At 44.9% G+C, this 21,864-nt stretch overlaps 1 protein-coding gene across 1 annotated transcript; it reads right to left on the bottom strand.

Moving 5' to 3' along the window:
- Positions 1-7,785: 7,785 nt before the first annotated feature.
- On the bottom strand, positions 7,786-21,268 carry LOC146063269 (uncharacterized). The gene is made up of 2 exons (XM_083175504.1): positions 20,872-21,268; positions 7,786-9,290 (listed from the first exon to the last, which is right to left on the bottom strand). Exon 2 carries the CDS (start codon positions 9,269-9,271, stop codon positions 7,880-7,882), a length of 1,392 nt encoding a protein of 463 aa, XP_083031630.1. The 5' UTR covers positions 9,272-9,290; positions 20,872-21,268; the 3' UTR covers positions 7,786-7,879.
- Between the last annotated feature and the right edge of the window lie 596 nt (positions 21,269-21,864).

Raw genomic sequence — 21,864 nt, 5'->3', positions numbered from 1 at the left:
CGTTACTGCCCCCAGCGCCTCAGCTGCTCCGTCTGAGAGTAAGTCCTGTCATTTCTTTATTGAGTTTGTGTTTTTTTTTCCTTTCTCTCCGAATTGTGTCTTTTCTTAGCGTGCCATTGGCCCACGCTGGTAGCGTGGGCCAATGGCAGCCTAGCGCAGCCCTGCGTAGTCAGCGTTGTGTCCATGTCAGGGGGGTGGGGGTGGAGCGTTGCGCCAATGCCTCTGATGCACAAAAGGAGGCAATTGCCACTGGCAGTACTAGTGTACATCCGGTACTGCACTGGCAAATGCCTCCTTTTGAAACAACCACTATCCAGGGCAGCCGTAAGCAGGGAATGCGCAGCGGTATGTGTCCTATCCACTTTGGAGCAGAGTGGATTTTCTAAAGTACAGTATGGCGGGCGCAGCACTTTATAAAATCCAGTCCACGCCTTTTTGTAAACCCAGTAATGAGTACAGTAACTTTATTTAAACAGCACACTTTCTCATTTTTCTCATCTTCACACAGTGCCTCCGCTTGAAGGCGAGGACACCCTGCCCTTGATGTGGCTGGACACCCCTCCTCGTCCTCTTTACCCCTTCCAATATAACAGTCCCTGTGCTTCCATCCGCCATGAAGAAGGTAAGCATTGCTGCGCATACTGTACAGTATACTGTATAGTAGGTGTGCGTAGCCCATTTTATTAGGGGGTGCACCATTCAAGGGGCATGTCAATCACTGGACATGTCCATCACCGCCTATTATTACACAAAATGCCACACACTTTAATGCCCATTAGAGATACTGTAATTACACACACAGTAATGCCAATTCCACATAATGCCACCCAACATACAGTACAGTAATGCCAATTACACATAATGCCACACACCATAATGGCCAACACTCATACTGTAATGCTACACACAGTAATGACCATTTTACATAATGCTACACACCATACTGCCCATGACACATTATGCCAGGGCTTGACCAATGTTTGTAAAACAGGGATACAGTAATAGAAAATGTGCGTTCCAATGGTGCACGTCAAAAATTTACACTGTAATGCCGATTACATGTCACACAGCCAATACGTACTGTAGTATACCACATGCCATAATGCCCATTACACGTTATGCCACACACCGTAATGCCCATTGCACTGCAAACTGTGATGCCCTCACTGTGATGCCCATTACATGGTACACCTCACACTTCGTAATGCCTATTACATGTCACACAGACATTACACATTATGCCTCAGACCGTGATGCCCATACAACATTAAGCCTCACACTGTGATGCCCATTACACATTATGCCACACACCATGATGCCCATCACACATAATGGTACACACAGTAATGGCCATTACACTGAATGCTATACACTATAATGGCCATTACACATTAGGCCACATACTGTATTGCCCATTACACATTATTTGACACACATTATGCCACACACCGTAATGCCCATTACATACTGTACTGTACAGTATTATGCCACACAACTGCGGCTTACCTACAGTGCATTCTCATTGCTAGATGTTACATGCTTGATGCCAGGGATTTATTGCTCGATGCCAGGGATTACATCTTATTGCCCTGGTCTACATGCTCCATTCCAGGTGTCTCATGCTCGTTGCCAGAGGGTGTGAAATGCTAATTGCCAGGGGGGTGGGGTGAACTGCTCATTTCCAGGGGTAACATGCATTTTACCAGGGGTTCCATGCTACCTGAGAAGGGGGTGGTTAAATGCTAATTGACAGTGGAAGTTTCATGCTCATTGCTTGGGGGCACACTGCACACACTTTCGGAAAGCATTAAGCACTCTTCGTATCAGATACCTGCTGGAGCCGCAGCCTTCTTCCTTTTTAAACTGCATTCCCACATGCCAGAGCCACAGCAGCCTCCTTCCCTTTTGAGCTGCTGCCATATGCTGCACGTCATTTTTGTAAAGCCACCCCCGCCCTATTTACAGTAATAAGAGTACGGTAAGTTTATTAACAGTAAACAGCACTTGTTCTCATTTTTGTCATTTTCCCACAGTGACTCAAATTGAAGACCAGGGCACCCTTCCAGCCCCCAGCGCCTCAGCCGCTCCGTCTGAGAGTAAGTCCTGTCATTTCTTTATTGAGTTTGTGTTTTTTTTTTCTTTCTCTCCTACTGTACAGTAATTGTGTCTTTTCTTAGCGTGCCATTGGCCCACGCTGGTAGCGTGGGCCAATGGCAGCCTAGCGCAGCCCTGCGTAGTCAGCGTTGTGTCCATGTCAGGGGGGTGGGGGTGGAGCGTTGCGCCAAGGCCTCTGATGCACAAAAGGAGGCAATTGCCACTGGCAGTACTAGTGTACATCCGGTACTGCACTGGCAAATGCCTCCTTTTGAAACAACCACTATCCAGGGCAGCCGTAAGCAGGGAATGCGCAGCGGTATGTGTCCTATCCACTGTGGAGCAGAGTGGATTTTCTAAAGTACAGTATGGCGGACGCAGCACTTTATAAAATTCAGTCCACGCCTTTTTGTAAAGCCACCCCCGCCCTATTTACAGTACTAAGAGTACGGTAAGTTTATTAACAGTAAACAGCACTTGTTCTCATTTTTGACATTTTCCCACAGTGACTCCGATTGCAGACCAGGGCACCATAACAGCCCCCACCGCCTCAGCCGCTCCGTCTGAGAGTAAGTCCTGTCATTTCTTTATTGAGTTTGTGTTTTTTTTTTCTTTCTCTCCTACAGTAATTGTGTCTTTTCTTGGCGTGCCATTGGCCCACGCTGGTACCCTGCGGGCATTCTACAGGCCCCCCCCACCAATTGTTAATGTTGATGTACAGTATTATGACCAAAGGACAATAAGTGAAAAGCCTAGGTTACGTACTGTATTATGTCCGTAACCAGCGTACCTTTTATACCTACAGTAGGTACAGTACGTGCGAACAAATCGTGGCGCAGCGTAGCGTACCTTTATTGTGTATTATACACCAAAGAACCAATACCTTAATAATAGATCCCTTCGCAGTACTCTGTCTCTAATCTGCGAATACACCTTTAAGGACAGTGTCCGTAATATACCTTATCGCTACAGTATATGCGAATAACAGACAGTATAGAAGTAAGGAGATAGAAACTCCGTAAATGATGTATTAAAGTCCCTAATGGACAAAAGGGGGTTACAGGAATAGGAAATAACAGGTATAACAAGTAATACAATAGTCTAACAATGAGTATAATAATCAAGCTCTGCTAGGGGAAGAAAAACAGACACAGGATACAATCAGAATCAGAATCAGAATCATCTTTATTGGCCAGGTATACTTGCGTATGCTTGGAATTTTTTGTGGTAACAGTGCAGCATCAATCAGGGAACACAAAGGGGGTGGGAAGAGAGGCATAAACATACATCACATACATTTCACATGTATCTAGAAAAGTTCGAGTTAGTATTTGGTATGTTCAATACGGTTTAGTTGGTGGACAGCTATTGGGAAGAAGCCTTTTGTAGTTCTTGTCGTCTTTGCTGGGATGGACCTAAAACGTCTGCCTGACGGAAGGGGTTCAAACAGGTTGTGGCCAGGGTGTAGCTTGTCCGCCAAGATCTTTCCTGCACGCTTATTGACCCTGGCTAGGTATAGTTCTTGGACAGTGGGGAGCTCCGCCCCAATGATCTTTTCTGCCATCCTCACCACTCTTTGCAACTTTCGTCTGTCATTCTCGTTTGCTCCTCCGAACCAGATTGTGATCGAGGAGCAAAGGACAGACTCTACTATGGCAGTGTAGAAGATGAGCAGCAGCTCCTGCGGGATGTTGAATTTCTTGAGTTGCCTCAGGAAGAACAACCGCTGCTGAGCCTTCTTGACAGTTGTAATGATGTTGGGACCCCATTTGAGGTCGCAGGAAATCTTTGTTCCTAGGAATTTGAAGGAGTCGACCCTCGACACTACTCTGTCAGATATTATGAGTGGGTTCATGGCATTTGGTTTCCTTCTGAAGTCCACCACCATCTCCACCGTTTTGAGGGGGTTGAGGTCAAGGTTGTTTCCGCTACACCATTTAGTTAGCCGATCCACCTCCCGTCTGTATGCCGACTCGTTTCCATCCATGATTAGGCCGATAACCGTTGTGTCGTCTGCAAATTTTATAATTTTTACTGACTGTTCTGCTGAGGTGCAGTCGTTTGTGTAGAGGGAGAAGAGCAGGGGGGAGAGGACACATCCTTGAGGGGCACCGGTGCTAATTGTGCATGTGTTTGAAATGAATGCGCCTGCTTTCACCGCCTGTTTCCTTTCAGTCAGGAAGTCAGTGATCCAGGAGCATGTAGGTTCTGGGACTCCTAGTGAACGGAGTTTTGGCTCCAGGATGTGAGGGATGATAGTGTTGAATGCCGAGCTGAAATCAACAAATAGTATCCTTGCATAGGTGCCTGGACTGTCCAGGTGCTGTAGAATGTGGTGCAGCCCTAGGTTGACTGCATCCTCGACACTTCTGTTTGCTCGGTAGGCAAACTGCAGGGGGTCGAGGTGAGCATTTGTAACAACTCTCAGGTGGTTCAGCACCATACGTTCAAGCACTTTCATGACCACTGATGTTAGTGCAATCGGCCTGTAGTCATTGAGGTCTTTCGCAGTTGAGCTCTTGGGAACCGGGACGATAATTGAGGCTTTGAAGCAGGTGGGGACCATGCACATTTCTAGTGAAGTGTTGAAAATCCTGGTAAAGATAGGGGCGAGCTGTGTTGCACAGGTCTTGAGGGCAGATGGAGACACTCCGTCTGGGCCTCCAGCTTTCCTAGGGTTGACCCTCTTGAACATTCCTTCTACCTCTGTTTGGTCCACCTGGAGAGTCTGGGGGTGGCAGTTTTGGAAGGAGGGTGGGCAAGCCATTTTGCCCCGGTCAGGGGTAGGACTGATGCAGGTAGCTTCCTTCTCGAACCTGCAGTAGAAATCGTTCAGCTCGTTCACTAGTTTCTGGTGCATGGTGGAGGGGGTTCGAGAGATCTTGTAGTTGGTTATAGCTTGCATGCCTCTCCAAGCTGACGCGGGGTCGTTGGTTGACAGGTTGTTCGCCAGCTTGTCTGAGAATCTTTTTTTTGCCAGCTTGATTTCCCGTGTTAGGGAGTTCCTGGCCTGTTTGTACAGGACAATATCACCACTGCGATAGGCTTCTTCCTTTGCCCGACGGAGCTTCCTGAGTTGACCGCTGAACCATGGCTTGTTGTTGTTGAAGGTGCGTGCTGTTTTGATTGGCACGCACAGGTCCTCGCAGAAACTGATGTAGGCTGTCACTGTGTCAGTCAGATCGTCTAGGTTTGTAGCGGAGGATTCAAAGACTCCCCAGTCTGTGCATTCGAGACAGGCCTGAAGCTTCATTTTTGCCTCGTTTGTCCAGCTTTTGACTGATCTGACCACTGGTTTAGCTGACCTTAGCTTCTGGGTGTAAGTTGGTAGAAGGTGGACTATGCAATGGTCAGAGAGGCCCAGAGCTGCCCGGGGGATAGCCCGGTAAGTGGACTTGATAGTGGTGTAGCAGTGGTCTAAGGTACGTCCTTCCCTGGTGTGGCATCTGACTTGCTGTCTGTACTTCGGTAGCTCTTGGGACAGGTTGGCACTGTTGAAGTCGCCCATCACTATAAGCAGTGCTTCCGGATGTTTGAGTTCTGTGTCTGTTATCCTGGTGGCCAGTTGGAGTTGGGCTTCTTTCGCATTTCCTTGGGGAGGTATATACACCCCCACCAGGACTATTGAGGCAAATTCCCGGGGGGAGTAGAATGGGTTGCATTTAATGATGAGTGTCTCTAGTTGAGGGCTGCTTGATTTACTCAGAGTTTTTACGTCGGTGCACCACCCTTCATTTATGAAGAAGCAGATACCTCCTCCCTTGGTTTTTCCGGTGAGCTCCTTGTCGCGGTCAGCCCTGAGGAGACTGTAGCCCGGCAGCATCACCGAGGAGTCAGCAATGAGTTCATCTAGCCATGTCTCAGTAAAGCATAGGATAGATGAGCCAGCAGTGCCTGATCTTGCATCATTTATGAGCAGGGACAGCTCATCCATCTTGTTTACAAGGGATCGGGTGTTCGAGAGTAGGATAGCTGGGAGTGCAGATCTGTGACCTCTGCGTCTCCACTTAACTAGGGCCCCAGCACGGCGGCCCCTCTTGCGAGTCCAATCAGCCAACAATACACCGTTACACGTTATGCCACACACCGTAATGCCCATTGCACTGCAAACTGTGATGCCCTCACTGTGATGCCCATTACACATTATTTGACACACATTATGCCACACACCGTAATGCCCATTACATACTGTACTGTACAGTATTATGCCACACAACTGCGGCTTACCTACAGTGCATTCTCATTGCTAGATGTTACATGCTTGATGCCAGGGATTTATTGCTCGATGCCAGGGATTACATCTTATTGCCCTGGCAGCAGCCTCCTTCCCTTTTGAGCTGCTGCCATACTGTATGCTGCACGTCATATCGCACACTTACTGTACTTTACAGTAATAACCATACAGTAACTAGTGTATTACAAGTAATAATAATAATACTACAGTAATAAAAACTTTATTTTTAAAGTATATTTTCTCATTTTTCCACAGTGCCAAGGGTACAAGAGGACGAGGCAGCCTCCACCCCTCATCCAAATCCACCCATGGATAGAGGTAAAGTACAGTACAGTATACTGTAGTAATAGTAATGCTTACTGTACTGTAAAGTACAGTATTCAACATGTACAGTATTTCTGTTCTAAAACTGTACATTGTTTGTTTGTTTATTTTCACAGAAGAATTAAGAAGAGTGGTGCAAATGCTGCAGGGGATAATAAATCGGATTTTCAATTTATTATTAGAATTAATATAATTTTTTTTTTTTTTTTAATAAAAAAATTATAACAATCATTACTGTCAGTACGTTTCATTAAAGATGGTTTGCAGTTTGTAATTATTACAGTACAGTCTACTGGGCAGGTGTCAGTACAGTACATCTTTCCAAAACTTCTTTACACAGTACCATACAATTTGAATCATGTGTGGGGACTTCAAATACAGTATAATAAAAAATAAAATAAAAAAAACACAGCACATTAATTTAAACAGGACAAAGTCATACAGTATTTTAGGTACAATAATTTAAAGTACTGTTGGTCACAACAAAGCTTTTTGCAAGGCGTGGCTGTCCTTTGTTCTCTATCCAAAACACGCTTGATTTTGCTCATTGTAGAGTGGCATGTGGTGGATAAGGGGAGAAGAAAAAAGAATAGCGTTAGTACTGAATGGTCACAAGGGTTTCGGGGGGGGGGGGGACATGTTGGCAGGGGAAGGGGATGGGAGAGAGGGAGAGAGATAATGTACAGTAAGATCATAAACGTACTTTTTTTCCATTTCATTGCCAGTCCTTTGTTCTCGGTCCCAAACTCGCTTGATTTTGCTCATTGTAGAGTGGCATGTGGTGGATAAGGGGAGAAGAAAAAAGAATAGCATTAGTACTGAATGGTCACAAGGGTTTCGGGGGGGGGGGGGAGACATGTTGGCAGGGGAAGGGGATGGGAGAGAGGGAGAGAGATAGTGTACAGTAAGATCATAAACTTACTTTTTTTCCATTTCATTGCCTGTCCTTTGTTCTCTGTCCCAAACACGCTTGATTTTGCTCATGGTAGAGTGTCATGGTGGATAATGGGAGAGAAGAATAAAGAATAACGTTAGTACTGAATGGTCACAAGGGTTTCGGGGGGGGGGGGGAAAACATGTTGGCAGGGAAAGGGGATGGGAGAGAGGGAGAGAGATACAGTACAGTACAGTAAGATCATAAACGTACTTTTTTTCCATTTCATTGCCAGTCCTTTGTTCTGTGAGTACAGTAGATGCCAGTTTGAAGAGACGTCTCCAGTTGCTGTGCTACAGTAAGCACGTCCAGCGTGTAACTCTGGGCATCCGTAGCAATCCATTTAAAGTGTCCTTTATCTTTGTACAATCAGCCTTTGTAAGCTCAAATTTCCCCATGAGCCGTGTCACTATATCGAGGCGCAGATTTTCTGGGATTGCAAATTTATTACGTTGCCCATCATAATTGACCCGATTGCACCAATTCTTATACAGGTCAAAAGAAACATGCTCTTGGAAAATCTGTTGTGCATAACGGTGCATTTCCATCTTCGCTGCTTTAAAGAGAGTGTTGACACCCTCAGCTGTGATGACTTTGAGTGGCATGTCAGGCAAGGAAATCCCCACAGCGCACAATTCTTTGGGTATGCTTCTAGGTGTTCTTTCATGTAGAGGTGATGTTGTTTGATGTTGAGGTAAGGTTGCGACGATCATATTTCCAGGGGACAATTGGGATGATGCAACCATTGCAGTGTCCATGTTGTTAGAGGCTTGGGATGGTGCATTGTGTCTGTCAGCCAACCAGTGAGATGTCAGTGGGGTACTTGTTAAGTTGGTCTGACGTTGTTGTGTATCTGAAGCATTATGTGTGGCAGGCAACCAGTGAGATGACACTGGTGTTGTGTCCATGTTCACCAATTCATTTGGTAAAACAGTTTCTGTGTCCACGCTAGGGCTGGCCAATCGGTTGGATGAAGCTGGTGTCATCTCCAAATCAGAAAAGTGGAAAGATGTGGTTGGTTGGGTCATTTCCAAGTCAAAATCCTCTGTTTCAAATGCATCAGGGCAGTCAAATTGTGATTGTACTGGATTAGATGTTGTGGGTGTAATGGGTGGCCCTGTAGCAGCTTGCCATTGTTTGGCTTGAGCAAGCATGTCATTCAGACCTCCTGACAGCACTTTAATTTGTCCTGTCAGTACATGAATTTCCGCTTTCAGTTCATCCACATGTACAGACAGTCCATTGTTTTGGGTTTCCAGGCGGGTCATCTTGCCCAAAATGTCTCTCACCAGCCCTGTGCAGCTACATTGTGGTGGGTTGTGATCCAGAAAGTTAAGTTTCCTACGGGACGGTGATTGAGATTTTTGTTCAAGAGGTGTAATGTGAAGCTCCAAAGGGTGCAAGTCATTATCTACGGGAACTGACACATCTGTCACTGTGTTAGAGTCTTGCTGTGCATCAGTGTTAATGTCTTGCACCAGACAGTCATCGTGAGATTCTCCTGTAGTCGCGAACAAAGACTTGTTCTTGGCCTTGGCATTTTTCCGTAGTTTGACAACAGGAATATTTTCTTTTCCTGCTTTCTTCTTAACGATATTATTTTTAATGTTTGGCACTAATGCAGCCATTCTCTTGGGACATGCAAGTGTAGGTTCTCCAGAATAGAATTTTTTTGTTTTCACCATCTTCAGTAGGCAGTGCACTCTACAATACACAACAATAAGATTCAAGTTAATACAGTACATACAGTACAGTACAGTACATTAGTTACAGTACAATACAGTAGCATACAGTATTGTATTATGGTATTACAGTAGTGAAAATTAGGTACTTGTGACTTATTTGGGCGCCCGATTTTCTTCATCGCACCTAAAAATCGCGTCAAATTGCATCGCATACAATCATACAATTGACCCCATTTTTTATTGTATTCCCACCCTGATGGCTAAATGCCCCCATTGTTAACGCCACCCCACTTGCGCTCGCCACACTATATAAAATCAACTCCACGCCGACGTGGATTGTGGGGGTATGAAAAGGTCGGAGGACGCGTAACGCCGCCGCTCGCCACGCTTCGGGTTGGCGTTGATAGTGGGGTGGCGTTAACAATGGGGGCATTTAGCCATCAGGGTGGGAATACAATTAAAAATGGGGTCTGGGGGGCCATTTCACATATGAAACAGGCATCTGGGTACATCTGTACATACTGTACAGTATTAAAATCGCATCAAATCGCATCGCATGCAATACAATAGCATACTGTACAATGCAACAGCAATTTTCTCTTCAAAGGAATTTCAAGGGAAATCGCATCAAATCGCATGCTTAGGGTACTGGCATACAATTTCAACATTGGCTGCCCAGATACTGTAAGTCACAAGTACCGAAAATTATGTGACCGTACTGCATAGACATGAGCTTTTTTTTTCAATAAAAGGGATGAAGCGATAAACAAAAGTACAGTACGTTAACAGATGGGGCTTAGACAGACAGACTAGGAGGGGTGGAGGCAGGGGCGGGCTGGGCCGGGGGGCAGGGTGCCATCTGCCCCCCAGGCCGCTCTGGCAGGTGTGCTGCGGGCCGCGCCGCCGCGCCGTTTCTGAGGCCGCATTGCCGTTTGTTTGTTTTTTCACTGCCGGCGGCCATGTTCCTGTGGTTTTTTAAATGATGTCTGAGGCCACAGCAACATGGCCGCCGGCCTCCACGGCTACAAGGAGGAGGGCTCCGGCCGGCAGCCTTTTCCCTTTTATCCCCAGTGGCAGTCGGCAGACGCTGGGTGCGGTGTGGACGTCATGACGTTGACGCCTCCCACCCACGCGTCTGCACTCAGAGACTGGAGGAAGGCTGGGGCCGCCCACAGAGCAACTCGTGGGGGACGCTTCAGGAGGCCGCAGAGAGGGGAACAGAAATTTGTGGAGCCGCAGCAGGACAGGAGGAGCCTGGTCGAGGATAAAACACAGGACAGTAGTAAGTTAACATGATCTAAAACGACATACAGTATCTGCTGTGCTGTTTCATGTATATTAATAATAATGCAATGACACCACAGGCTGCTCCACCTGTATAATAATTTGTGTCATGGCATTACTATTAATAATAGTAATGCCATGACACAAATTATTATACAGGGGGAGCAGCCTGTGGTCATGGCATTACTTTTATATTATACAGGTGGAGCACCCTGTGGTGTCATTATTATTGTACAGGGGGAGCAGCCTGTGGTGTCATGGCATTATGCCATGACACCACAGGCTGCTCCCTCTGCATAATAATAATGCCATGACACCACAGGCTGCTACCCCTGTATAATATACTGTAAAAGTAATGCCATGACACCACAGGCTGCTCCCTCTGTATAATAATAATGCAATGACACCACAGGCTGCTCCACCTGTATAATAATTTGTGTCATGGCATTACTATTAATAATAGTAATGCCATGACACAAATTATTATACAGGGGGAGCAGCCTGTGGTCATGGCATTACTTTTATATTATACAGGTGGAGCACCCTGTGGTGTCATTATTATTGTACAGGGGGAGCAGCCTGTGGTGTCATGGCAGTATGCCATGACACCACAGGCTGCTCCCTCTGCATAATAATAATGCCATGACACCACAGGCTGCTACCCCTGTATAATATACTGTAAAAGTAATGCCATGACACCACAGGCTGCTCCCTCTGTATAATAATAATGCAATGACACCACAGGCTGCTCCACCTGTATAATAATTTGTGTCATGGCATTACTATTAATAATAGTAATGCCATGACACAAATTATTATACAGGGGGAGCAGCCTGTGGTCATGGCATTACTTTTATATTATACAGGTGGAGCACCCTGTGGTGTCATTATTATTGTACAGGGGGAGCAGCCTGTGGTGTCATGGCATTATGCCATGACACCACAGGCTGCTCCCTCTGCATAATAATAATGCCATGACACCACAGGCTGCTACCCCTGTATAATATACTGTAAAAGTAATGCCATGACACCACAGGCTGCTCCCTCTGTATAATAATAATGCAATGACACCACAGGCTGCTCCACCTGTATAATAATTTGTGTCATGGCATTACTATTAATAATAGTAATGCCATGACACAAATTATTATACAGGGGGAGCAGCCTGTGGTCATGGCATTACTTTTATATTATACAGGTGGAGCACCCTGTGGTGTCATTATTATTGTACAGGGGGAGCAGCCTGTGGTGTCATGGCATTATGCCATGACACCACAGGCTGCTCCCTCTGCATAATAATAATGCCATGACACCACAGGCTGCTACCCCTGTATAATATACTGTAAAAGTAATGCCATGACACCACAGGCTGCTCCCTCTGTATAATAATAATGCAATGACACCACAGGCTGCTCCACCTGTATAATAATTTGTGTCATGGCATTACTATTAATAATAGTAATGCCATGACACAAATTATTATACAGGGGGAGCAGCCTGTGGTCATGGCATTACTTTTATATTATACAGGTGGAGCACCCTGTGGTGTCATTATTATTGTACAGGGGGAGCAGCCTGTGGTGTCATGGCATTATGCCATGACACCACAGGCTGCTCCCTCTGCATAATAATAATGCCATGACACCACAGGCTGCTACCCCTGTATAATATACTGTAAAAGTAATGCCATGACACCACAGGCTGCTCCCTCTGTATAATAATAATGCAATGACACCACAGGCTGCTCCACCTGTATAATAATTTGTGTCATGGCATTACTATTAATAATAGTAATGCCATGACACAAATTATTATACAGGGGGAGCAGCCTGTGGTCATGGCATTACTTTTATATTATACAGGTGGAGCACCCTGTGGTGTCATTATTATTGTACAGGGGGAGCAGCCTGTGGTGTCATGGCATTATGCCATGACACCACAGGCTGCTCCCTCTGCATAATAATAATGCCATGACACCACAGGCTGCTACCCCTGTATAATATACTGTAAAAGTAATGCCATGACACCACAGGCTGCTCCCTCTGTATAATAATAATAATGCAATGACACCACAGGCTGCTCCACCTGTATAATAATTTGTGTCATGGCATTACTATTAATAATAGTAATGCCATGACACAAATTATTATACAGGGGGAGCAGCCTGTGGTCATGGCATTACTTTTATATTATACAGGTGGAGCACCCTGTGGTGTCATTATTATTGTACAGGGGGAGCAGCCTGTGGTGTCATGGCATTATGCCATGACACCACAGGCTGCTCCCTCTGCATAATAATAATGCCATGACACCACAGGCTGCTACCCCTGTATAATATACTGTAAAAGTAATGCCATGACACCACAGGCTGCTCCCTCTGTATAATAATAATGCAATGACACCACAGGCTGCTCCACCTGTATAATAATTTGTGTCATGGCATTACTATTAATAATAGTAATGCCATGACACAAATTATTATACAGGGGGAGCAGCCTGTGGTCATGGCATTACTTTTATATTATACAGGTGGAGCACCCTGTGGTGTCATTATTATTGTACAGGGGGAGCAGCCTGTGGTGTCATGGCATTATGCCATGACACCACAGGCTGCTCCCTCTGCATAATAATAATGCCATGACACCACAGGCTGCTACCCCTGTATAATATACTGTAAAAGTAATGCCATGACACCACAGGCTGCTCCCTCTGTATAATAATAATAATGCAATGACACCACAGGCTGCTCCACCTGTATAATAATTTGTGTCATGGCATTACTATTAATAATAGTAATGCCATGACACAAATTATTATACAGGGGGAGCAGCCTGTGGTCATGGCATTACTTTTATATTATACAGGTGGAGCACCCTGTGGTGTCATTATTATTGTACAGGGGGAGCAGCCTGTGGTGTCATGGCATTATGCCATGACACCACAGGCTGCTCCCTCTGCATAATAATAATGCCATGACACCTCAGGCTGCTACCCCTGTATAATATACTGTAAAAGTAATGCCATGACACCACAGGCTGCTCCCTCTGTATAATAATAATGCAATGACACCACAGGCTGCTCCACCTGTATAATAATTTGTGTCATGGCATTACTATTAATAATAGTAATGCCATGACACAAATTATTATACAGGGGGAGCAGCCTGTGGTCATGGCATTACTTTTTTTTTTTTTTTTTTTTTTCAAAACAATTTTCCTTTATTTTGTCAAATTTCAGTCTTACATGACATTGTTTCATTACAGACTTCCACAATAGTAATGGACATTCCATGTTCGACAATTTTGAAAAAGATTAGATGAGTGTATATCTATGTTTAACTTCAGCATTAGTTATGATCTGGTATTGATCTTACAATTTCTCATCTCTTCCCTAATGGATGGGTTATTGCCATTACTTAGATTGTCAGTTTAATTCAAATTTGGTCATTTATCACGTTTCAAACATATTAGCATACTATTAACTATCCTACTGCAACTACCTATCCCTCCCCAACTTTTAACCCCCTCCCCCTCCCTTCCCCTCCCTTTTCCCCGAAAGGCTACTTGGTATGATTAATCAGTTCGAGAGTGATCTATGTAGGTACCATGTGGTGTCTGTAAATAATTTATATATGTGTGTCTGTGTGGGTTGTGGTAAGTAGTCAACATATACCCCCCATTTCTCAAAGAATTTCTTTGCCCCGTTTTCCACATCTGGGAGCGTGTCTCTTCTGTCCATATACAGGGTCTGTATTAGCGTCTGTTTTACTGCTGACAAAAATGGGGGGGATGATACCGTCCAATTTCTGAGAATTACTTTCTTTGCCACCGTTATGACCATAACCACAAAAGGGATCAGGGCCTGTTTTCTGCCCTGAAAATCCCAGTTGCGGAAATTCGCCAAAAGCATGGCCGATGGGTCCTTGACTAACTTCAGGTGACATACCTCATTAATAAAACACATAACTTTGTCCCAGAATTTCCTGAGTCTGCCACAATCCCACATATTGTGAAAGAATGAAGCGCATGAGCTTTTGCATTTTAAACATAACCCCAGATCCCCTGGTATGAAGTGTCTCCTTTGAGATTGTGAAATGTACGCCTGGTGGATCGTTTTGAGATGCACCTCTTGCAGCATAGCAGATTTCAGCGTCTTAAGCGTTTTTTCTATGGGTTTCACTAAGTACTCTGCTGAAGTAACTTGTGGGATGTCTTTTTCCCATCTTGCCGCTATTTTAGACCAGATATTTTCGTTAGACATAGGTAATAGCTCCGCATAAACATACCTGATTTTAAATGGTCCTGTCTGGCTCAGCACAAATATGGAATGTAGAGGGTCGGGGGTATCTGGGGCCTTCATAATTGGTGGCAAAGTTTGGGCATAATGCCTAGCTTGCAAATACATAAAGAATTCTCCTCTATTTATTTCAAATTTTCCAGCTAGTTCTTGAAAAGATAATATGTTTCCCCCTGGGTCGAAGATGTCCCGTATTGCCAAAATTCCCTTCGCCTTCCATCGTAGGAAGCCTGAGTTCATCAAGCTAGGTTGGAAAGTAGGATTACCCCATAGGGGGGCATGTTTTGTCGTTCGGTGTTCCCTTCCCAGTTTTTTGTTAACCGCTAACCATGCCAAGTAGGCATCTCTGAATAAGATGTTATTAATTATCTGCGGGGGTAGGTCTGAGCGCGGAGCATGCAAGAGGGCCGCCGGTGAATAAGGGGCAAATATCGCCTCTTCCGTGTTTCTGTGGGTGTAGCTTTCCGTGCCCAATAACCAGTCCAGGTTGTATCTCATTAGTACTGACTGTGTGAATGCTAGGATATTTGGTATACCCAGGCCTCCTTCACTTTTTTTTAGAATATAGCTTGTGTCTCGAGATTCTCGGTTTCTTCCCCTGCCATAAGAAGGTGAAGAAAGCTGCTGTGAGTTTTTTCATATCTGCCTTAGAAAGGCTAATTTGCAACATTTGAATCCCATAGGATATTTTGGGAAATATAATTGCTTGCAGTACTGCTGCCCTTCCCAGTAGCGATAGGGGGAGAGACCTCCATGCCTCCAGCTGCGTCACCACCTTGTTTATAATAGGTTTGTAATTAAGAGGGTAAAGGTCCTCTATGGAGCCAGGAATGAATACTCCCAAGTATTTCACAGATTGAGACTTAACTCTAAATTGGCTTAGCAATTGTTGCGGAACCGACGCAAGGGAGCAGCCCGACACCTTCAACAACTCTGACTTGTGTATATTTACCCTGTATCCTGCAAAGGAACCAAACATCTCTAGCGTGTCTAAAATGCTCGGTAATGAGTGGGCTAGATTGGAAACAAAAAGCATCATGTCATCTGCAAATAGACAGATTTTTAGCGTTGTTGGACCAATATTGATGCCTGAGAAGGATTTTTCGGATCGCAGTGCAATAGCCAGTGGCTCCAAGGCCAAAGCAAACAGGAGAGGCGAGAGTGGGCATCCCTGGCGTGTGCCTTTTTGAATCGGAAAGGTCTGAGAGAGGTGTCCATTGCATGCGATTTGGGTGAGAGGATTTCGGTATAGATTTTGCAATAGGCCCGTAAAGGTCTCCGGTAGACCAAATCTATGTATTGTTTCAAATAGATGGTCCCAGATGACCAGGTCAAACGCCTTTTCTGCATCCATGGATATTATTGCCTGGTCATCTGGGGTCATCCCTCCCTCTATGTGTTGGACTGCAGCCAGCACCTTCCTAACATTAACCACCGAATGGCGTCCTAGGATGAAACCAGTCTGGTCTGGGCTAATTATGGCGGGCAGTATGTATTTTAATCTATCTGCCATTATCTTGGTTAGTAATTTGTAATCTACGTTTAGTAGCGATATAGGGCGGTAAGATCCCGGATCTTCTGGGTCCCTATCTGGCTTGGGGAGGACTTTAATCACTGCTGTATTGAAGTGAGGTGGAATCTGTTCCCCTTTAAGGATGGCATTAAACATGTCAGTAAGGGTGTTACTAATTTTATCCACTAGAATTTTATAAAATTCCCCTGAGTATCCATCAGGGCCGGGGGCTTTCAATGGTTTCAATTTTTTAATTGCAGATTTAACCTCTTCTATGGATATAGGTGCCATAAGGCTTTCTCTACTGGACTCAGAAACCTGTGGTAGTTCATGGGAGGCCCAGAACTGCCTTTTTTTTTCTAAATTTAGGGTTCCCTGCTTATATAGTTCTGTGTAATAGTTTTGAAAAATTTTAATAATGTCAGGTCCCCTGTTGACTCTTTTTCCATCAGGGGTTTTTAGAATGGGTATAAAGGCTGATGGCCTTGTTCCCCGGATCAGGTTTGAAAGAAGACGGCCGTTTTTGTTCCCCTGTTTGTAAAACTGAAAATTAACATTATCAATGTGCTGAATAGTCTGTTTATCTAGAAGGGAGTCGTACACCAACTTAGCCTGTATGTATGTTTCTTTGTTTGTTGGGGAAGGGGAGGCCTGAAACGCTGCGTATGTGTCTGTCAGTTTATTTTGAGCTTTCAGTAAATCCGCTGTCCGATCTCTTTTGTTTTTTGAGACATATGAAATAATTTCCCCCCTTAGCACTGCCTTTGCCGTTTGCCATAAGAGCATGGGGTTATCCACATGGGGTTGGTTGTCCTGCATATATTCTGCCCATCTCGCCTCCAAAGCCTGCCTGAAACCAATGGAGTTGGCCAAGTATGAAGGAAATCTCCACTGCCTATGCGATCCAACATCTACTGAGGTAGCCAATGTACACCAGACCACCGCATGATCTGATATGCCTATCGGTTCCATTTGTGCATCAATTAATTTAGGGAACAGGGTAGCCGACACAAGCAGGTAGTCGATGCGTGACAAGGTGCCGTGCGCCGCCGAGAGACAAGAGTACTCTCTGTCTGTCGGGTGCAGCACTCTCCAGCAATCTAAAAGATGCAGTTGTTCGGAGAGACAGGATATGCCTATCGTCGGGGGGGTGGGATTGCGCTTGGGCCGTGAAGATTTATCTAAGGCAGGCTGGGCCACCATGTTAAAATCTCCCCCGAGGATTACCTGTGAATCTATTAGTGGGCACAATCTAGATATCAATTTACTGAAAAATACTCTGGAGTATTTGTTTGGCGCATATACATTGCATACCACGTATGTTTCCTGCAGTACTGAGATTTCAGCCAATACATAACGCCCCAATGGGTCAGCATATAACAATTTAGATGCAGAGGTTAACCCCCTTCTCGCCAGGATCGCTACTCCCCTGGCCTTGGACGAGTAAGAAGCACTAGCCACCACTTCAAAGCCCATCTGTCCCAACTTTGCATGCTCCACCTCAGTCAGATGTGTTTCCTGAAGAAGGATTATATCTGCTTTCTGTTTCCTGAGGTAGAGGAGAATCTTTTTACGCTTTATTGGGGAATTAATTCCCCCCACATTCCACGAACATATTTTAATTTGTGCCATCACGCTGTTTTAGTTTTGAATACCAACATATAATCGCCTTCCAAAGTAGCCTCTCTCTCCCTCCCCTATAATACATCCCTCCCCCCACCCTTCCCCAACCTGCAATCTTTAAACCAGTTAACCTCACTTCCCCTCCATTAGGTATAGAACAAAGACATACAAGACAAACAAACAGATAACACATAAACTGTAAAACAGTATTTGGAAGGAATCTTCCAAAGCGAATCATCGCTAACCTTTGAACTTCCGTATTAACTTCACTAGCCAAATGGCTCTAATGCATTTCTCAGGCAACATTTCTGGGCCGGCACCCCTTATATACCTAACTAACCTAGCTGAATATGAATGACATTCAATTAACAACAGCCGTTCCCAGGCGGGAAGGATACCGGGAAAGAGAAATAGAACTGTTATTGAGGTAAAATATCAGTCCGCCTGCAAACCAATTTCGTTATAATCCCCGACGGGAGGATAGAGTTTATCCATTAACTACTGGTTTTTTCCCCGTGAGGGCCTCGGGGTTGCATCAACCTTCTCCAATGCCATTCACCGACTGTGTCTCCAGATATGCCCTGGCATCTCCCGGAGTGGAAAAGTCCCTGCAGGTATCTCCCTCAAAAAGGCGCAACCTCGCTGGGTACATCAGAGCGAACTTACGGCCGTCTTCAATCAGTTTGGCGCATATTGTGGAAAAGTCTTTCCTGGCCCTGGTGACCTCTGAGGAGTAATCTTGGAATAGATGAAGTCTATGGGATTCCCATTGTAGTGTCTTCTTCTTCCGTGATGCATTCCAAATCAATTCCTTATGCAAATAATTTAAACATCTGAATATCGTGACTCTGGGGCGGGAATTAGTCTCTCTTCGGTCAGGGCCTAGGCGATGCGCCCGTTCAATTACCATGTCCCTGCAATCTTCCTCCACTCCCAAAAGGCCAGGGAGAGTGTTTTTTATAAAGTGGTGTAATGCTGGCCCTTTTACATGTTCTGGAAGGCCTACCAGCCGAAGGTTGTTCCTTCTTGACCTGTTTTCCAGGTCATCAACCTTGTTTGTTAGAGCCTGTACTGTTTTCTGTAGTGTGGAGTGCTCAGATTTCAGCTCCTGTACATCATGAAATACTGCCCCCAAGTGATTTTCAGCTTTAGAAACTCTGCCTGTGAGCTGGGAGAGATGATCCTTTAGCTCAGTAATGGAGCTTTTAAAGGTGTCAGCCTGCCTCTCAAATAGAGGCTCTATGGTAGCCTTAATCGCTTTAATCATTGCCTGGTATTGATCATCAGGCTGTGGGGAGTCTGTCAAGTCAGCCAGGGGGTCTGCAGGGCTGCCCGAGGGTGATAAACTGACCTCTGTCTCCTTCTGTGAGGCAGGCTGTCCCTTCTGCTGACGCGCTGGTGCTGCGCCCGCCATCTTGGATTTTTTCTGCGTCTTAGATAACGATCTCCCTCTTCTCGACATAGGAGAGAGAAACCTCTCCATGCAGCGCTGTGGGTTGCCGGAGGTGCGGGCAAGGTCTCCCGTCAGAATGGACCGCGTTGCGGTGAGTTAGGGGTGCCGTCCTGCTAACTCGCCACGGAGCCCTTCTGTCCTGTGTCTCCTCACATAGACGCCGGAACCGGAAGTCATGGCATTACTTTTAATGTAATGACTGTACAGTACTTACAATACACCCACAGCTAGGGGATTTTGTACACAGCTAGGGGATTTTTTTTACACAAATACAGTGACTGAGTCTGCGAAATAGTCTATTAATATGCGCAAAAATCCCCCCACCTGCGAAAAAATACGTTACTGTACAGTATTTACAGTATTACACCAACAGTATTTACAGTTGCACAGATTATACGAGAATACCCATAGTAGCAGCCTGCCAGTAGTAGCCCACCCTAATAGAGTATTGTCATCGCTAGTCGGGGATCTGCGGCCTATACACACCAGGCAATTTTAACACGTACAATATTCTAAATGGCGCTATCTCTACTGCACTGCACTGTACTGTATGTGGCATCCATGTTGATCCCTAAAATGGCGGAAAATCACGATACCACGTGATCCTATTGCTGTGTCTACTTCAATTACAAGTACAGTATGCGGGAAAAAATGCAAAATGATCCGTTATTTACGGTATTACAACAATATTACTGACAATACCCCAATCCAGGATTTATTACACATTATACGGACAATACCCATAGCGGCAGCCTGCAGTAGCCTAATAAAGTATTCTCATCACTAGTCGGGGAACTCTGGACCATACACACCAGGCAATTTTCAGATGAAAAAATCACGATACTGTATCACATGTGCTCCTACTACTGACTAAGCCTGCGAAACAGTCTGTAAACATGAGAAAAACACCGGTCCCCTCGTTTGAGGAAAAAATACGTGTTTTACGGTATTACACCAATGGTATTACGGAGAGAACTAGTATTTAGCAGCCTACAGTAGCCCACCCTAATAGAGTACTGTCATCGCTAGTCGGGGATTTGCGGCCCATACACACCAGGCAATTTTAACACATTGTACAATATTCTCAATGGCGCTATCTCTACTGCACTGCACTGAACATCAAAAATCACGATATCACTACTCGCTACTGTATACAGTAAGTCTGCGAAACAGACTCTAGTATTTACGGACAATACCCATAGCGGCAGCCTGCAGTATCTGAATACAGTATACACAGCAGGAGATTGTATACAGTATTCTGCACCGGGTGCATTTGAACAGTAGGGAAAAAAGGGAAACATCTTCATTCAGGGAAGGGTGGGAAACGAGCGCTTCCGCGCAGGGACCGTTTTGTAGTGCTGCTTACTGTATACTGTAATGCAGCAATCAGTGAAATGTACAAATGACTGTACTACTGTATAGTGTACTTACTGCTCCAGCGAGATGATACTGTACAGTACTCTTCTTGCGGAAGGAAGGCAGTATGATGGTAACGCTTGGTAGAACAGGAACGCAGCAACAATTTGACTTTGGATTCAGCAGAATGAATAGTCCAGGTGTACAGGTACAATCTCGTGCTTGTATACAGGCAAGAGATGAAGAGACGATCCGTAGCAATTCTACACGGTTTAGATGCAGAAAAACAAACTGGATTGTTTGACAATTTTAATATCTGTAGCTGAATTTATGCTGGCAGAGACAAAGGAAATCCTTCATGAAGCTGATAGGTGCATTTGAATTATGTACAATTACCAGCATAACAAAAAGGCAGACTGCAATTAACATATGACTGCAATCAACATCTTATTGTCTGAGGTGTCGGTCTGTGTCTGAGTTTGGAGAAATCTATTGTTGCGAAAAAAAACGTTCTCTGTAGCGCAGTACAGTATGGGTATTAACTATCGTGTACATGGATGCCTGCCATTGTGAATTTTTGTTTGTGGAAAAGTCCGAAAGAATTTGATAAGCACCAACTACTGTAACTACAGTACCTGTGTTAGTTTAAAAAAAAAGAACGTTTAAAAAATAAAAATATAATGTAACCAACTGAGGATCGAACTACTGATACTGAGATAGTGAAGCCGTGCCTCTACCCGCTAGGCCACTATTGCCTGTGATTTTACTGCTGTCAGATGGTTAGCATGGCTTCTGCACCAATCACATACAGTTCATGACCATCCAGTACGTCACTGCGGCTGCGAATAAAAGAAAATAACTCTGTCCGTAAATTAAGGACAAAATCCGTAGTGTAAAGTATGATACTGTAGGTCCTCAAATAATGTTTTAAGTAGTCATCCAGCAATAGCAAAGGTTAGCATGGCTTCTGTACCAATTACATAAATGACCGTACGTAGCTGCTTCTGCGAATAAATACTGTACAAACTGTCCGTAAACTAAGGACAAGATCCGTAGTGAAAAGTGACT

This window comes from Crinia signifera, chromosome 3 (genome assembly GCF_055691185.1).
Source record: "Crinia signifera chromosome 3, ASM5569118v1, whole genome shotgun sequence".
Classification (NCBI taxonomy): domain Eukaryota; kingdom Metazoa; phylum Chordata; class Amphibia; order Anura; family Myobatrachidae; genus Crinia; species Crinia signifera.
The sequence above is the reverse complement of the archived record's forward strand: the minus strand, read 5'-3'. Positions and strand labels throughout refer to the sequence as shown.